Source organism: Chenopodium album, chromosome 27 (assembly GCF_948465745.1).
Source record: "Chenopodium album chromosome 27, dcCheAlbu1.1, whole genome shotgun sequence".
NCBI classification, from domain to species: domain Eukaryota; kingdom Viridiplantae; phylum Streptophyta; class Magnoliopsida; order Caryophyllales; family Amaranthaceae; genus Chenopodium; species Chenopodium album.
In genome coordinates, this window is record NC_137860.1 from 2,368,909 (window position 1) to 2,387,841 (window position 18,933).

The 18,933-nt window shown below is 34.9% G+C and overlaps 2 protein-coding genes across 2 annotated transcripts; one reads left to right on the top strand and one right to left on the bottom strand.

Moving 5' to 3' along the window:
• Positions 1-1,653: 1,653 nt before the first annotated feature.
• LOC145621034 (uncharacterized) lies at positions 1,654-10,956 on the top strand. Its single transcript, XM_081675768.1, has 11 exons — positions 1,654-1,872; positions 3,390-3,638; positions 4,110-4,319; positions 4,495-4,575; positions 4,662-4,748; positions 4,865-4,960; positions 7,149-7,202; positions 7,304-8,283; positions 8,481-8,529; positions 9,624-9,663; positions 9,837-10,956. Exons 2-11 carry the CDS (start codon positions 3,396-3,398, stop codon positions 9,986-9,988), a joined length of 1,992 nt encoding a protein of 663 aa, XP_081531894.1. The 5' UTR covers positions 1,654-1,872; positions 3,390-3,395; the 3' UTR covers positions 9,989-10,956.
• Positions 10,957-11,502: 546 nt separating this feature from the next.
• On the bottom strand, positions 11,503-18,096 carry LOC145620296 (protein-tyrosine-phosphatase IBR5-like). Its single transcript, XM_081674939.1, has 6 exons — positions 17,993-18,096; positions 16,425-16,894; positions 14,676-14,775; positions 13,395-13,452; positions 12,832-12,938; positions 11,503-12,088 (listed from the first exon to the last, which is right to left on the bottom strand). Exons 2-6 carry the CDS (start codon positions 16,659-16,661, stop codon positions 11,835-11,837), a joined length of 756 nt encoding a protein of 251 aa, XP_081531065.1. The 5' UTR covers positions 16,662-16,894; positions 17,993-18,096; the 3' UTR covers positions 11,503-11,834.
• Between the last annotated feature and the right edge of the window lie 837 nt (positions 18,097-18,933).

The window sequence follows — 18,933 nt, forward strand, 5'->3', positions numbered from 1 at the left end:
CCTATTCAATCAATCCAACTTGTTTTATGACCCTTATTAATTTAATTGTGACTTTGTGAGTTAGGATTTAACCCAATACTTCATAACCTGCTCAATTATATCCTAACTCACTTGATTTGTTTAACTCACTATTCAATCAACCCAACTTGTTTTATGACCCTTATTAATTAATTGTGACTTTGTGAGTTAGGATTTAACCCAATTTGTTTTGAACCAAAACTCGTTTTTAAATCGATTGAGTTTAGCTGGAACCGATTATGACCCGAACCGATTATAACCCGACCTGATTATAGCCCGATCTGTTTTGATCCGAAAACCGTTCTAAATTGGAAAACCCCGTTTTCAAACTGATCAAGTTAAACCCGAACCGATTATGACCTGAACCGATTACAACCCGAACCGATTAGGACCCTATCTGTTTTGACCCCAAACCCGCTTAAAACCGAAAAAATCCATTTTCAAACTGTTGAATTCAACCCGAACCAATTATGAACCGAACCGATTACAGGCCGATCTGATTAGAACCGGACCCGAATAGAAACCGTAGTTAAAAAAACCCAAACCGAACTGAACCGACCCGTTAATTATTTAAACCCGTTATAAACCGACCCGTTACAAACCGAAATCTGATAAACTGAACCGAAAATCGAACCGAAAAACCGATTGACACCTCTACAAATTGATGTAACAAGAAATCATGTGAGTATTCGACATACTTCGTTTCTTCCTCCGTGTTTAATTAATTTTAATTGGACTTTTGAGAGACTCCAATACAAATAATTTCACATACTTAAGAATTAATATACCTTATGTATAATCTTTTCTTAAGTGAACTTATTTAGTTGCCATTTCAACTTGAGTATCCTTTATCAAGTATTATCAAAACTAATTTTCCATATCACTATGCACAACTCACTTAGACTTTGTTTTTATTTGTTTACTTTAATTTTGAAAAAATAGTCACATATGAAAATCCGAACATGATTTAGGAATTACTTAAGTTTAGGTATAAGATGGGGTGCCACACTATGAGAGATATATAAATCTCTCGCAGTACCAACTACCAAACAAGCACATTTTTGTATGGTACCAAAACCACTTATATGAAAAATATGCTTGTTGCCGTTGTTGGTAAATCTCTCAATTTGAAGCGTTAAGACTTTCCACACTTTAGTACAATATAACAACAAAATTATGTTCACATTCGGTACTTAATTTTTTTATTTTTTTAAAGAACGAAAGCTAGAGGATTACACAATTACAATTAGATATGTCTTCTCTCATGATTAATGCCTAATCTATCATAACAAAGATAACAAGAAATCTATTATCCAAAAAGATCAACATGATATCTGCATTATACGAAATAACGAATTGAGGTTTAAGGCGATATAATGTCATAATCTATAACCTTGTTAGCTTTCCGACTTTCCGTTATATTATCCGATCCGATAAGAACCCGAGTCGGGAACACAAATTTAGTGTGTGAAAGTATATTTGGAATTTTGAGCACCACCCATTTTCGATTTTCCGTTATATTATCCGATCCGATAAGAACCCGAGTCGAGAACACAAATTTAGTGTGTGAAAGTATATTTGGAATTTTGAGCACCACCCAAATAAACAGAAGTTTGTAGAAAAGCTCCAATGACATCACAGCTGACTATCACTCAGACGCCACAACCGCCACCTTAACCACCTATCTATTTAATTCTAACCCAAATATTTAAACAAAGATAAATAATTAAAACAACAAACCCAATATATAAAGTAGAAAAATTCAATTCAATTCGATTCAACTCTCAATTTTCCCAGTTACCTTCAGAATTATCGACGTCTCAATCCTCAGTCTCACCGAATTTAATTCTACAGGTTTCTGCTCCTTTACTTCTCAATTATCTCATTTCTATTCCAAAGTTCCAATCTTTTTTCTTAAAATTGATGATCATTAAATAAATTGTGATTTCCGCTGTTTCAAATTTGATTTTGCAGTTGGGTATTTTTAATTTTGTCTTGTTCATGTGTTTCAATTTCTTTTATGTTTTATGGGTTTGATTGTTGAGTGGGTTTCATTGCGTAATTTGAAATGGGTGATTTTTAGGTGTCTTCTTGTGCAAGGTTTGCTGAATTATGAAACTTTGAGATTGCAATTTGTGGGTATGAACAGAATTAGGGATTTTGAGGGGTTGAGTTTATTTGGGATACCTATGAATTGTTGTTTTGTTTTGTAGTCTATACATAGAAGTATAGAACTTTAGGTTGGGGAGGTACCTTCTTGGTGCCTGGAACTCTGTGCATGGTACACCCGGATGTATAATCGACTTCGTCTCAATTTGTCATAGTAAACCATGATGAGTAGACACCTGGTTTGTGTATAGTTGTTTGTAGGTAGAAATTAGTTCCGTGTTTCGAATTGATGCATGTAGAAGTAAAACAAGGGTTATGCAATTGTAGTTAATTGCTAATGCGCTCTTGCCCATGGGGTGGCACTTTGCCGATCCCTTTTCCTCTGTGAATTTGTGCTGCCGTTTGCCCATGCTTTACTTGTACATAACATAGTGTTAGGCTGTTACAGTCCTGTTAGTATGCTAGTAAGCTTTTCGTTCCCATAAAGAATGCACTGATAAGAGCGGTTGAAACGATCAATTGCACTTGATAAGCAGTCCAATCGTAACTATTTGTGTTGAACTCTTGGCATTTCCTCCATGTGCTTATCGAAAACTTGTTTACCTGACATGCTGGACTGCAGGAATATAGATGAGAACGCAGTGGCATTAATTCTAGCAATAAGTTATTGGATTTATGTAGTTTTATGTACTGCCATTTATGACCAAAATTCAAATCTATAGTGTAGCTTGCAACCAAAAGATACCAATTATTAGATGGCACATCTCGGAGTTAAAGCCCTTGCAGTCATTCCTAATGAGTGGATGACAGATTTATCAGTGTGGTTAATTTCTATCTTGCACCCCTCATTAAGTACATATAGAATGTAAAAGGAAACCAGGGATATGATGGAAAATGAGGTTTAAATTGATGGGAAGTTTGTTTTATATTGATGGAATCGATTAACTCCAGGCTTTGTTGTTGATATATTGAGAATTGGTTAATTTGTTGTCCTTGTTCCATTATAGATGGGAATGTATCAACAATAGTGTTATATGGATCATGCTGTATTGATTTTGTAATGAAAGAAACCAAATATCATTCAGCGCAACGTGTTGGCAGTCTGAAAATTAGGACTGCTTGCATGTTTGTTGCAGTATTGTTTGCTGGTTTATCATACATGCACTTCAAAGAATTCTTAGTGCTTAACTACTTTTTTTTCTTGATCAAGTGTCTGTCATAGGAAGTTTTGTTCACCGACTTACTATTCCATCTCCTTGCAGAAAATTATGGTGCAGCATCAAAATGTTATTACTGTTCCTGTTATATGGAGGGGAAAGAAGTTTGAGGTAAAAATAAATTCAGAGGCCTCTCTCAAGGAGTTGGGGGAGGAACTGCAGACCTTGACTGATGTTAAAGCTGATACAATTAGATTGATTATTTCTCTGCCTTCCACCAAAAGCTCAAAATTGTTGATGCCTTTCTCTGACGAGCATTCCAGTCTAAGGCTAAGAGATACTGGAATTGTAGAGGTCTATACTCGCATCTTGATTCTTACTCCTATATTCATACAATTATACAAGTGTATAGATAATCTCTTGTCTTAGATAGATATATTAATTAATGTTGTTTAATATGTCAATTATGGCTAATTGATAATGTCTGGAATGTTAGTGCTTAGACTGGCTCATTGGAATAAAAAAAAAACCCCTCCATTCTTATTTTAACTCTATAATCTCCTTTTTGTGGAAGTTTCATATTAATTGATTACCTTATTTGCAAATGTTTTCTTTTCACTCTGTTTCCATCACATAGGCCCCTCCTTTTTTTTTTTTTTTCTTCTTCTATACCCCTCTCCTCATCCTGTGAGCTCCTTAAATACTGTTCAATCCTTACATGTTTTAATGATAAAAGATTAGAGGAAGTATTCTCTTTCGATGGATGAGGCATTGGTGCAAAATAATTTGAGAAGTACTTGGACTCATATGTATATGTGCTGTCAGGGGAAGTCTTTAAGAATGATGGGAGTCTCCAAGGATGAGATTGATCATGTTCTTAAAGATGCCAAAGCAAACCTAAGAATTGCTGGATTTGAAGAAGAGGAAAAGAGGATGAAACAACGGATGTCCAGGGGATCCCATTCTTCATTGAAACTCCCGCAAGGACCTTACATCTTCTGCAATTTTCGTACACTTGAACTGCCTGGAGTTCAGGTATTTATTTTTTCCTATATTATCTTGTTTTGTGCAGATAAAGTATGGGTAGTCACAGAGTTAAAGAAACAACTTTCAATGGTCAACAGCTAAAGTCATCTTGAATGCAAAGAAGTATATAATGAATATTTTTGAGGAACTTCACGTATTTCTTAATTTTTTTTCCTTTTACTAGTTAAATCCTCCTCCCTCGGAGGCTATGAAGAGAATGCACATGCTTGCAGCTGACCCAGGAATTATTGCCATCATGAACAAGGTAGTATTTAGTGAGGAGGTTAGTTTTTTGTTAATGCTCTTATCTTTGTAGACTTTATTTTCACATGTGATTGTGGTTCCTTGAAGTATCGTTGGCGAGTGGGGATCATGACAGAGATGGCGCCTGTTGGTTATGTTGGTGTTAGCCCCAGATGTGTTCTTGGTTTGAACAAGGTATATGAACACCTCAACTAATTTATTATGTGTTGATAATTGATCATCAAACGGTCTTTGCTTTTGTTAGCTTGTGTCTTTCTTTTGTTTCTAATGTGTTGCTTATTTGATTGCAGAATCAAGGAGAGGAAATATCTCTTCGTCTACGCACTGATGATCTAAAGGGTTTTAGAAAATATCAAAGTATCAAGAAAACTTTGTTGCATGAACTTGTAAGCACTCTTCTCATGAATTATTACTTTACTTCATTGCTAAAAAGTTAATAAATTTTTAAAATTTGCAGTAATTACCATTTTCTGGACACTTTATAGTTTATTCAATCCTGCAAGTAGACATTAAGTTGCAAAATCAGTTTTTTCTTTTCTCATATATTTCAGTACTATATTTTGGATTCCCTGCAATTAAATCATTTTCTCCATGTCATTTTATTTATTTATCTATTTTTAAAATGGATGCTTAAGCTATAATGATTTATTTGTTATACTTTGTCAATTATTATTTAAATTGTAAACAACTAGTGGGTTCTAATACTTCTAATCCTGGTTAATATTAGAGCTCCTTAATAAGATTTTAGATTAGAGGCATGTGTTCTACTTTGCTTGTTTTAAGGTGTAATTTTCTTGGTGATAAAGTAGGGTGATCTAGATCTTCTTTATCATCTGCTTAAGGGTAGCAGACTTTATCTTTTCGATCCTTGTTTGCCGCCTTCTACATCAACCTCTTGAGAATACTCAGCTTACTTGAATGGTGGCTGGCAAGGGTTATGCAGATAATTTGACTTACCATTCTCTTATTACTTTATGATTGGGCTGAGGAGATCCTTAGCTTGGTGAAGAATATAGGTGATTGGTTTGTCTGACTTGCCTCATCAATTATCAGTTATATAAGGGTGTAATCTTTTCTTTGGTTTCACACACTTTTGTTTCTAAAGCATGTGGGCTATTCATCTATATAAAGCTGATAGAATTTGCTCCCTTCTTAAAGAAACATGTTTGAATATCCTATATGGTAAAGATAGAAAATGTTTATCAGGAAGTTGAAATTTGAAAGATGAGCTTAAGGATTGGTACAAAAGGTCTTTCGATTTTGGAGATATTACAGCCTTGAGAAGCGATGACACTATAGAGACTGGTGGCCTGGAAAGAAAAATTATTGACTTAAAATTTATTGTTTTAACTTGTAAGAATTTAGTAGAGTTGTATTTTGCAGAAAGGAGATTGAATTAAAAATTGAAAGCAAGGACGATGTTAACTCTTTTTTAAGTTAGTCAATGTTAGGATCGCAAAAGAAGACTGAGCTTTATATATTAATTGAAGGTGATAGATGGTTGTTAGACACCAAGATATTTTTGTTTTAGAGACCATGTCGTTCTTTGAAGGTGTTTTGATTGAGGTAAAGGAAGCTAATGGTGGAGGGGCTTGAGCAGTTCTCCTACTATGTTGTCAGCAACACTTGATAAGAGAGACCTTTGAGTAGGAGATTTATACTTTTCTTTATTGTAGTGGGCAACAAGTCACCATAGTTTTACTTAATTTCGTTTAAGTAGTCACCGTTGATTTATAGATTTTCTTTAGTGTAGAGTCTAGAGAGTGAGGGTTGATTAACTCAAGGTCTTTCTTACTCTTTGTGATTGGGATTGTGGGCAGAAGTGTAGAAGTATGGAACCATCTTTTTCATTACTCTTGTATTGTCTTTAATTAGTTGTCTTCAGAGTTTTTGGATCTTAGGCCTATTAGTTTCGTCACTGCTGTTTATGATAGGCACTTTAGTGTGTAATTTTTATTTTATTTTATTTCAGGTGATGATTTCAATGGCCTAGAGTCTGTTTGTGACGGATATATTTTGGAAATTCGTCATGTAGTTTTTGTATCTTAAGTTAAAGTACATCTATACTTTTCTCCGCATTCCTAAGGTATTTGTCTCAAGACCTTCCAGTTGCCTTCTTAGGAGTCTCTTGGGTTATAACAGTACTTGATAGAACATTCTACTGAAATAGTTTGTTGGTGCAAGGCATAAGCCTGGGTTGGCAAGCTCATGATCAATTGGAGTTTGCTGGGCCTTGAAAGCTTGGCTTCATATTAGGCTCAATTTCTGCAACGCAGTCCGATTTTTTGAGTACATGTTACAAGAAATCATTAGTTTAGTAATCACAAGTGCGGACATGGGATTGTTTTGGCCTTCCATATTGAGCTTTAGCAGCAATAGTCTTTTTTGAAGTCTGGCTTTTCTGATTTTTATTTTTATTGTGCAATGTATCCTTTAGCTATGGTCAATGCGTCAGTAAGAAGAATTTCTCCACTGCAATTTTTGCATGTGTAGTTTGAATTGGAGTTGCATACTTGCTGGTGTCGTACCTTAATGCATGGAACTTAAATGTGTACTATGTTTTACATGTTACAGGCTCACATGGTCTACTCTGAACATGATGCAAACTTTTATGCTCTTGATAAACAGGTAAAGTCTTTCTTCAATTCATTTCATTTATATGCTGAATTTCTGATCCTCTACGGCTTCCGCATAAGAGATTTGTTCTTGCAAAAATTTGATTTCTGCAGCTGAATCAAGAAGCTTTCACTTTAGACTGGACAAAATCAAGGAGTCATACCTTGGCTGATACCCGATTTTCTGGGCATGATGATATGGATGTGGATGTGGACTTTGATTTGGATAGCAATTTGCCTCACAAGCTTGGAGGAGAAGCTTCTCTTATGTCTGCTGGTGCTCGTGTGGCTTCTGTGGCTGCCGCCTTTCATCGTTTGACAGATTCTTCTTCCATTTCCCATGGATCTGCAAATGGGCAGCAGAATTCTAATGATTATACATGTGATACTCCTGGGCTCTCAAGCCCAGTTGATATCTTGAATAAGGAAGAGCGGTTTATTTGGAATCAACATAATGATTATTCTCATCAAGATGAGCTGGAACCTGATCCTGATGATTCTGAGGCGAGAGCAACTGTGTATTCAGAGCCTTATACTGAAATGTTGGTAGGGATACCTATTGTGAAGCCCAACCCTGATGATACTAGAATGAAAGCAGTTGTCTCCCAATCTACTGCAAGGAGAAGCTTTAATGATAATGCAAATTCACGTGAGGAGCCTGATCCTGATGATTCAGAAGTTACTGAAAAAGGAGTGGCTGCTTGGCCTGCTTCTACAATTTCCCTCACATCAATGCAGATAGATAACAATGAAAATAAGATAGTGAGGAATATTGATGAACCTGATCCAGATGATTCTGAAGCACAACATGATCATTCACAACTAATCAATGTTCATATGGAACCAGATCCAGATGATTGTCTTAAAAATATGACAGGGCAAACCCAACCTGATCCTGATGATAACGTTGAACGTCTGTCGCAACCTTTAGAAGTCACGGCTGATGAACCAGATCCAGATGATGAATTAAGGAGGATCCAAGACCCTGCAGCCGTATTTTTTAATCGACTTAACAAAGCCATTGAGTTGCTGCGTACTGAACTGAACCCCTTGGAGGCTGTGGCAGTCCTACAGACTCTGTTTAAAATAATAAGGTAGCGTCTTTATTTTGTAAGAATATATTTACGTCCCAATAGGCCCTTTGTCCTTAATGTAGAACATGGAAAGGATCTTATCTAAATTAATAAATTGGTAAAAAAGATACTGAGTGAGTCAATCAAATTAATATTGACTCACACTTTTTCATGCTTGAAGAGGAATTATGCTGACTAATGATGCCTTTTATTTGCAGAAATGTATCTGAAAATCCTAATGAAATGAAGTACAAAAAACTTCGCAAGGTATGGTCCCTTCATACTGCGACTATTCTTATGCACTCTGAGTTTTGGTGTAATCCTTGTAATAGTCATGTGTATGAACCATTGACGGAATTAACTTGAACATCACCTGTTTAAATGAAATATGACATCTGAAAGCAATTTGATTAATAAGAATTATAACAGCTTTTTAACTTGAAGGATGAAAATGATTTTCTTAGATGATAAGAAAGATATAGATGGGAAGTAAAGGAAAAAGAAGGCAAAACAATTAGTCATTTCATCATCTAGTTTACTAAGTAGGATTATAGTATCAACCAATCTCTAAGGAATTCTTGTGTTAAGCTTTCTTTCTATTCCAATTTCATATATTGATGTATCTTTTGTATAAGATAAATGAGACTTACATAGATAATTTCAAGAAATGAATTTCCAGATTCTATTTCTGTGGCCCATGCATAAATATATTAAATGTAAGCATGTGATAGTGTTTCTTCTCCCTCCAATGGAAACACTCGAGCTGGTTTAAGTTGCCAAGACCCAACATTTCTACTTGCCTCTTCTTCTTTCTCTCTTTACTCCCTTCTTTCTTCCTCTCCTGTCTGTGGCCAACTGGCCATTGGTGCTGAAACATAATACTTAATAGGCTTAGAGACCTTTGGATATATGCGTATGTGGTGCTGTTGCAATTATATATGTTGATTAATCATGTTGTCCACTAATGGAATAAAGGAAGTTCCTTAAATGAGCCCCATGAGATTTGATCTCTAGACCATAGGGATCCGGGAGTGATTCCACTACTACACCTCCTTAATCTTCAATGGGCTACCTTTCTTGAGGGCAGGGGGGTGGTTTTAATCTAAAATAATGCACTGAAATTTTAATCCTTTTACCCAACGTTTATTTTTCATTGCTTTCTGGACATGAAAGGATGGTCCGATTCAAACTGTTGTCACTGGACTGAAAAACTAGCAACGCAAAATTAGGACAGATTAGAGATATGAAATCACCCAGCCTCCACCCAAAAAAATTGTTAAACTAGTTTAGATTGTAATACTTTGAATTCAATTATTTAACCATCTTTTTTTTTTCCTTGACACTCTCCCTTAATGTTGCAGGCCAATCCTGTTTTCCAAAGGAACGTTGCATATCATGAAGGTTTGTTCTCCAAAAAATTTAAACTTCTTATTAAAGGTTATGTCCATCTATTGAAAGATTCCATGTCATGGATTGCTATTGATCAAATTGGCCTGGCTTCCCTATGAAGTTTATAATGAATTGTTTCTGTTTGTTTATCTTAAAAATTGAATTGGTAATTGTCTTGGGTGCAGCTGCCATGGAAGTTCTTAAACTGGTTGGTTTCAGTGAAGAAGTTGTCAATGATGAAATGGGGAAGGCTGAAAGTTACCTGGTGTTGAAAAGGAATGATCCAGGTTTGCTGTGGCTTGCGAAATCCTCTCTTGAGAGTAGCATTGCTAAGTAATTGTTGAGCGATGTGGCTACACGTATAGATCAGCATTTGTAACAAGTTTCAAAACATGAAATCTGGCAAGTGTTTGCAAATATCCTGCTTGCATGTTCTTGTACATTTAATCTATTAATAATTTAAGCTATATGTACCTGTAATTTGTTCATTATTGATTTCACATATAGTTGCTTGCCCCCCTATCAGAGTTTCTTCTGAGTCTATTGTAACCGATGCAACACCGAGTATGTAAGATGCCTAGTCTAATAGAAGATACATATCTGGTTGGTAACTTGGGTATATTTCATATATGTTCGAATTATTTACTCATTATTGTATTGAATACAGACTGAGGACAGCCTTACAAGTTACAACCCTTTTGTAAAATGATACAAAGTTATGATGTCCAACATGCTACGACCTTGATCTCTCAGTTTGGTGATGATACGTCTCTTGATTTTAGGATAGAGCATCAACAGCACTTCTAAGATGCGAGCAAGGGTCGAGGTTCTGTTGTAAACTTTCAATCAAGAGTTTAAACCCTGGTTCCTTTCTTTTTCCTTCCTTGCAGGTTGGAGCTCTTATTGCATTACTACAATTTGAATAGTTGCGGAGAGAGTCGAACTTCCAGCTCGTCAAGATGTTTCAATTTTCATATGCTTATGTATGATAGCGACAGTGACTGAAGATGCTTATGATTTTGTGTCGGCTTTTACACGTACACAAAACTGCTGTCGAATACAAAATTGTATCAGAATGTAATGCAGGGAGCAATCTGGGGCAATGATGAAACACGAAATGCTGTGTTGACGGTAACTCATTTCTAGATGCACACCAAGCACTTTTCATGCGATAAGTCGATCAAAGCTTGTACATCAAATGGCCTTCCCTCCATGCAAAATTCTTACAGCCTTTTTTTTTAAGCGTTGTTTTAGAAATATGAATATGTATCAAACCATTGATGAAATGTAATTTTTTCATTGCAACATGAGATGTGAATAAAATCCGATCACTTACGAAACAATGAAACTATCAAAAGATGCATAAAAATGAATCCTTCACGGTATTCAGATCTCAGATAATGAAGTTGCAGTGTGTTGTCTAGCAAGTATATAGTTTTTAATTCCCAAAGACGCAGGTTGTCTAAATAGGAGCTTCATACTTTCACACATGAAAACAAGTGCATTGACGGATGATATTTGTACACCATCAAGCTCAAAAAGAGCTACCGATGTCGGTGTTGGATCACTAGAAGACTTGGTGTCTGCTATAGTCTATCTGTGGTTTAGGTGAACTTTTTTATATCATGATGTTGTACATTGACCACTATAAGTTTGGGTAAACAGAAGAGTGTCTCTCATATCAGCGATACAAAGTGTGCTAATTCACATTCAGGTAAAGGGGCAAGGCAGAATATTATTAGCTAGTAAAGTCGGAACAATTATGCAGCGTCTTTGGGGCAAAAAAAATTTGAATAAAAAAAAAAAACCCCCTCAATTGTTTTTGTTGAGTGAGCTTATGTTCATCTCCTCTAGTCCCGTAGAATGGGAGATCAGCACCTATTTTTGAATAATAATACTTGTACTAATTGGATGTTCTATCATAAAGATGTTAAATATACAAGCACCAAAATGTTAAAGGAATGAAAATAACCTTTTCGGACATTGGTAATATCTATATAGTAATAGGCTTCAGTGAACCAATCACAAGCTTTACACCAGGAGGTTTCAACATCAAACAACGCCAACAAAAAAAGGGTAGCAAATGTAAGAAAACATCAAAATGTATTTGATGTCTGAATGAAGCTTATGTATCACAAAAAAAAAAAAAAAAAAGTTCTAGAGATGTAAACCTAGCTTTGGCATCAAGGACCACCCATCGAAACATCACTGACGCTGGAATTGGCTTGATTCATACCCTGACCAGCTCCAAAGGCAAATTGTTGAGTAGGAACTTCTAAAGGACGGTCAAAGATAGAGGAACCAGTTCCTGTGTTAAAAGCTGGTACAGGAACTGCATCATTCTTTGCAAACCCAAAGCTGAAAGACTCGGCAGGAACTGTATTCTCATTAGACCCAAATACCCTATGCTCGTATTCTTGCAATTGCTGGGAAATAGCTAAATAAACAATTAAGAAAACATGTCAGTATTGTAACACTGCATGATGTACTGACCAACTTATCTCCTATAGACCAAGCACTGACCCACACCTGAATAGTAACCGAAATTATATGACCTGATTTAGACCCAACCCGACCCAATAAGTAAGGTGATCAGAAACCCACCCAATAGACCAGACCCAACCCAACCTGAATCTACAACAAATTATCATCACCTTAACCAAATTATTATGGCAGGTCAACCATATTATGAAATCATCTCCACAAAGCATTAAACTACCATGCATACATATGCAATGTACACAAAACCAGACTGCCTCATAATTACAATTGTCTCGAAAAAAGGAAAAGAAAATTAAAATTTAAAAAATGAGTGTAGATGTTAGATGGGTTTCGGATTAAAAACGAATACTGAGTTGCAGAATAAAAACTCATAGGCAATGAATTCTTTATTCCACATTTATATAGAACTTACTTTCAGCGGTCCAGTGCAGCGTATTATAAAATTAAATTGAAGTGTGGGAGGGCAAAATCAATCAAATCAAAGCCTTAATCCCATAAGTGGGTCGGCTACATGAACCAAAAGTGATTATTTCGTATAGTCATAGTGTGGGAGACTGGGAGGCCACTGGGAGCTAAAATGAACTAATAAATAAATAAGTAGCTAATACACTTTTCAAGTTCAAAAGTATAATACTGACAATAGAAAATAGCAAAACAATGCACCAGATACGCACTAACCTTCAGTAAGCTCAACAGATGACCTCCGCTCTTTCACCCATTGGTAACTCTGTGCAAGCCTCCAGCCTTTGCATTTCATCAAGTAAGCAATAACTACAGCGGGTGACCTGCAATATGAGAAGCTTCACAATCTAGTATCTGAACCAAAAATTAGGGACGCAAATATGTGCATAGCACGTGTAATGAAGTGGGGAAATAAAGGGGTTGCGTTCATTCGGAAACAATAGGGGTGAGAACGTCCATGATTTTTCAGTTATGGTGAATCAGCCTAGAATACAAATAGAAGCCACTGGCATGCTACAAAGTTAACTGATTAGCATAGAATTGAGGATTGACACCTCAACAGCCTCTAAAATTTTATTTGGATATCAGCTCCAGGTACAGAGGAACTGAAAGACTGAACTGAGACCAGAAACTTTATTGCAAATTACCACAATTTGCATAAATCTTATCATCCTTATTCATCAAATGTTCTTATAGACAATTTCTAGTGCAGTGTGGCTGGCATAGGCCAACATGGTTAATACAATCATAGTTCGATATTGTTAATTCTGAGAACCCACCTACTCTTTCCCGTCATGCAATGTACAAGAACACGACCCTTCTCCCTTTCACATTGTTCTGCCAGACAAACAGAATAATTAGCTTTTATAACATGCAATTCAACAAGAGTATACATACACTATTTAAAGAAGAAGAAGAAGAAAAACAAACTGGAAATTAAAAAGAGACATTCAGATGTGAGCAACATAGTATATCATGCTTCATAATCAGCAGGTGTAAAAGGCCATCTAAACTCATCATTCAAAAGATATGCTCCAAATCAAACCTAAGAAGAAACAACTACTAAGAATTAGTGTCTCTTCTTCTAAATCAACTAAGGAGTATCTACTACAGCAAAAGGAAGAAGGTGTTGGGAGAAGGCCGAATGGACATGTCAGGAGAAAATTACTAGAATTGCAATAAGAAAAGAAACAAGTCAATAAGCAACACTTGTGACACAATAACACCCTGAGAAGATACATAATTTAGGGTAGAAGCCAAACAAACTTCAGCCACCAGTAACATGTAATCACTTTCACTATTTAAAGTCCCTAAGAAAACATGGAAATTGCTTAAAAAATAACTTTCCATCAGTGCGAACAATTCATATTGTTTAACACATGAAATGAAAGACTCCTAAAATAAGAGCGCTCACATGGCACATGAACATGGTTAAGAACACTTTTTAAAATAACCTCCTTGTCTAAATGATCTTAACTATTTCCAAATTTCATTTTATGGTCAACTTCTAAAAGTTCTTAACACTGTCATTTTATTTCATTATTGGCAAACCCCCTTACCCCCCTCTTACCCACAATGTTTACACCTTTCCACTCACCTATTTTATCCACCTTTTTCTTACACCATCCACTTTTCTACACTCCAGTTCTAATTTTAACCACCTTAATTACACCCGTCCACCCACACACTCATATTTTCTAATTATTTGTGCAAAAATATCAAATGGAAATGGAGGTAGTATAGATTAAACCTGAACTATTTAACTTTCCATCAGTGTGACCACCATTTACTCTCTTAAGGTTGAACATCAATACACAATGAACATCAAAAGAGTAATATCATGACCTAATTTGCATTTGCGGTTCGAGTAACTTACCCTGAACCATGCAGTTCTCTGACATGTTTTTGGTTTATATTATAGAACAACATCTCAATATAAAACAAAGGCAAACAGCAAAAATGGCCATGAACACTTCATGTCATATTAAAGCATGTATAAAACAGAATAGACCATATAAATACTAAAGGAACAACATATAGCCGATGCGATGTATACTCACCTAAAAATTGGATAGCATCATCAAACTGTAAGCTTTTGTCATCTTGAAGGGAATGGTACATAAACGAATTTCTGTAGAGGTTCTGGCAAGAAGGGACGGTCTACATCCACAAAGCAGAAAACCCATAAACAAATACAACAACTTTGAAATTAAGATCAGAATCAAACAAATACTATGTAGAAAAAGAGTCACATCAGATTCTGAGTGAGATGTAAGTCCTGGTTATCAACAACACCTTTGGATCAAAAAAGATACACAACCAAAATAAAAATAAAATCTGAATTAGATTGGCTAAGTACTAAGTTATGCTAAAAAGTTACTCTATGTTAGATTTAAAGTTTGACTAATTATTTGAACATTAGCATTTTTTCTACACTGTAAAAATAATTAAGAAAAAACTACGAACTTCTATGGCCTGCAAAATATTTAATTTTGCACTTAGAAGTAACAGCTTATTAATTGAAAGACAGTTGCCCAAATATTTTCCTTCACAGGGCAGGTGTTTCTGAAGCCTTTGGGTATTGGGCTGAAGTTCAGCACCTAAGCATCACTTGAGTTTTGAGCATAAACTTCCACACAGATTAGTAACTCAAGCCAATCATCAAAGAGCCTTTATTTAATCACTCTGTTTACATTAGCTTAAGTAATTTAACAGTGTCCCTCAAAAAAAAAAAAAAAAAAAAAGGTAATTCAACAGTAAATATAGCTATATAAGATCTAGGAAAACGTAGAGGATCCATTTGAGAACTACATATTGCCACCAATTTCAATTGTCCTTGCTATTAGTTTCATTAATTCCATTATTGATTAAATTATCAGACAGCCAAAGAGCAAATCTTTACTTGGGCACAAAAATATTAGCCCGAGGGTCAACTATCATAAAATTTCTAAACCACACAAGTCCTTAGTACAAGGGTAGCCAATTGATTTGCCTCCATAGATAAATGTCCATCTTCATTAGTTGCATAATCATTGTAATTTGTGTACTGCATTTGAATTCATCAACCAATTTACCCCTCCCCCCCTCTAGGATAATTACCACCTTCCCGTCACAAATAATATTAGCGCCTTCAAGGTACCCTTGGATCACAACTAATTCAGCCAACCCCTATTAACATTGTCAATAAGTCTCATAACATCCTTAGGAATTCATATTCATATGTATCCTTGAAACAAAAAGATGAAGCCTTTGGGACATGAGAACCTAACAGCAATTGAACGGTATATCATGTAAATCGTGAAATAGGATTACTTTGGTAACATAACATGCCTAAAAAATTCACAGATTGCATTATTTAGGTCAAAGAAGTAAAATAAGACGACTATACGGATAAATAATTTCCATACATGTCCCCAAATCTTGGTCTATATCTTCATCCAAATTTTGTCCCTCTTAATAACATAGTCCATCATGATTCATTCTATCCCAAACTACCAAAAAAAAATGAACATTTGTCAAACTTCACCTTCACTATTGATTACATCCTCAACACTGAGCCCTACAAAGTGCTACATACAAACCCCAATCCTCTAATTGGAGTACAGTCTACTCTCTAGCATTGAATTTCAAGAGCATTATAAAACAACACTTAAATCATACACCCAAAAACCAAAATTAATTATTTACCAAGAATACCCTAAATTCAAATTAACCCATCAAATCAAGAAGCAAACAAATACAATTAAACACAAGAATCAATGAAAAAAGGGAAATTTAATCAAAATGGTATCCAAAAAATCAAAACTTACATTGAGAATTCTGGAAATTCCTTGAGCCTTAAGAAGTTCAGACCTAGAAGCGTTATCATAACTACCCAGAAAGAGAAAATCAGGCAAGATCTCAGAAGGAAAAGCACCCGATTGAACAGAACTTTTATCAGAAGTTTCCGGCATTCGATGCCCGCAAATCCCACAAACTTCACCTTCTTCATACTTGTGGTAATGCCCACAAATCAAACATGGGTTTTCTCTCTCCCTCTTTCTCATATTATCAACCTAATTTAGCAAAAACCCTAAATCAATGATTTACACTTTCTTCAATTAAAATTTAAACTAGAGTCTCTGTTTTTGTTGTTGTGAATTTGTATTGTTGGTTAGGAATTAGGAGGGTGTTAATTGAATGTTTGATTGCGTGATCATTTGCTGGGGTTATTTTTATAGATTCGGTTTGATGTTTTTGTAGTCTTCCTTTTGGAAAGATCCTCACTGGAGGTCTTTACCTGAAAACAGTAGACATATTTTAAAGATATATTAAAGAACATGAGGAAAAAAAGAACATGCTAGTGTTTTAAAAAGAACATGTATCAAAAAAAAAAAAAAACATACATGTATTTGACAAAAGAACATATTTATGTTTGACAAATATAAAGTTTTTACAAAAAGAATATGTTATTTTTCATGGTTACTCGGGTGGTTGAACGTATTTGAAAAAGAACATTATATTTGACAAAAAAAATCATGTTTATGTTTGACAAATATAGAGGTGATCATTGGGCGGGTCGGGCCAAGATTATAAATCAGCTCACTTTTTTGGTTGGGTCGGGTTTTGGGCCGAAGTTTTTGAACCCAAACCCGCCCAAAATGGTTCGGTGGTCGTGCAGGCTTTTGGGTCGAGTAAAAAAAATCAACTAAAATGCATAAAAACGCATTCCTAAACTAGCCCAAAAAATTAAATTTACGGGCCAAGTCCGACCCGATTTGGGAGGCAAAACATTCTGTCCAAAATCGGGCCGACCCGGTCTAACTTTGATTACCTCTAGCCAAAGAACATAAAGGTTGTGTTTGGTTATCAGCGTTTTGAGCCAAAAAGAGCTTATTCAACACAATTAGAGGGTTTGACCAAACCAATCATCTAATTGAGGTGTTTGGTAAGCAGCGAATCACATTAGCTTATTGGTATGAATCAGCTAATTTTGGAAACGTTCCAAACCCCAGCGTATTCAAAATAGCTGATTTGATTACCTTGCATAATTACACAAATGCCCATATATCACAATTCACAACAACTCACCCTTTTCTCCAAAAATTAATTAACAAAATTTAATTAATAGAAAATTAAGCAGAAACCTTATCACTAAAACAATGAAAAGGGGTAAAAAGATTACAATAACAAGTACTAAGTATCATTTAATCAATAACAAGAATCCATTATTTACAAGAAAAAAAAAAAAAGACAGTTGATATTCGACATGGAGAACTTCTTCATCTTCATCAAATTTTTACTTAAAAATAGGTATGCATGTCTTAATTTGAGAGTTTTAAACCTTGGTCCGAAATTGAGAATAATTTTGGAGTTGAAGGACAAATAAATTTTTTACCTTCATAGTTGAGCTGTTGAGTAGGTAAATTAGATCTGAAAAATAGATGCCAATTTTCTCATTCAATTGTTTTTGATAAGAAGATGGGAATGAAGGATGAGGATGAGGATGAGGGTGAATTCACTTTTTTTTTTTTTTTTTTTTTTTTTTTTTTTTTTTTTTTTTTTTAAATACAACAAAAGGAGATAAAGATGGTAGTGAAATAACTTAGGGAAGATGAAGAAGTGGGTAATGGGTAGTCTACTGGTCAAGGTACTGTAGTTTTTATCTTTTTCTTTTTTTCCTTCAATTATTTATAAACCTTGTTTTTGGTAAATTAATATTGTTAGTGGGATAATAATTTTTGGAAGTTCTTATTAGTACATTCTAAAAATAATTACGGAGTACTAATTATTACTCCCTCCGTCCCATAATTACAGGCAAATATACTATTTTGGATGTCCCAAAATGTTCCTCCTATTACTAAAAATAACACCAAATTATTACTTACTTTTTCACTTTTTCCATACAAATTACACACATACCTAAAAAATCATTACTTACTTTTTCACTTTTTTCATACAAAATACACACATACCTAAAAAATCATTACCTACTTTTTAACTTTTCCATACAATATTCTCTACTTTCTATCAACATTCTTCACTTTTTAGCTTTTCCATACAATATTCCTCTACTTTTTCCATCCTCCTTAAAAACCGTACTTTTTAGAGTTATTTGCCTGTAATTATGGGACGGAGAGTAATAACAAAATATGTCAATGACCTTATTGGTCATTTTACATAGTTAAACACCTATCAGCTAATAATGGTTTACCAAACACTTTTTATATATATAAAATTTATATATGTATATATATGTTTGTTTATAAAACTTTAAATTTCTTGCTATAAAACTTATATCACTAACTCATAAAACTCTTCCTTTCGTTTTTCTCAATT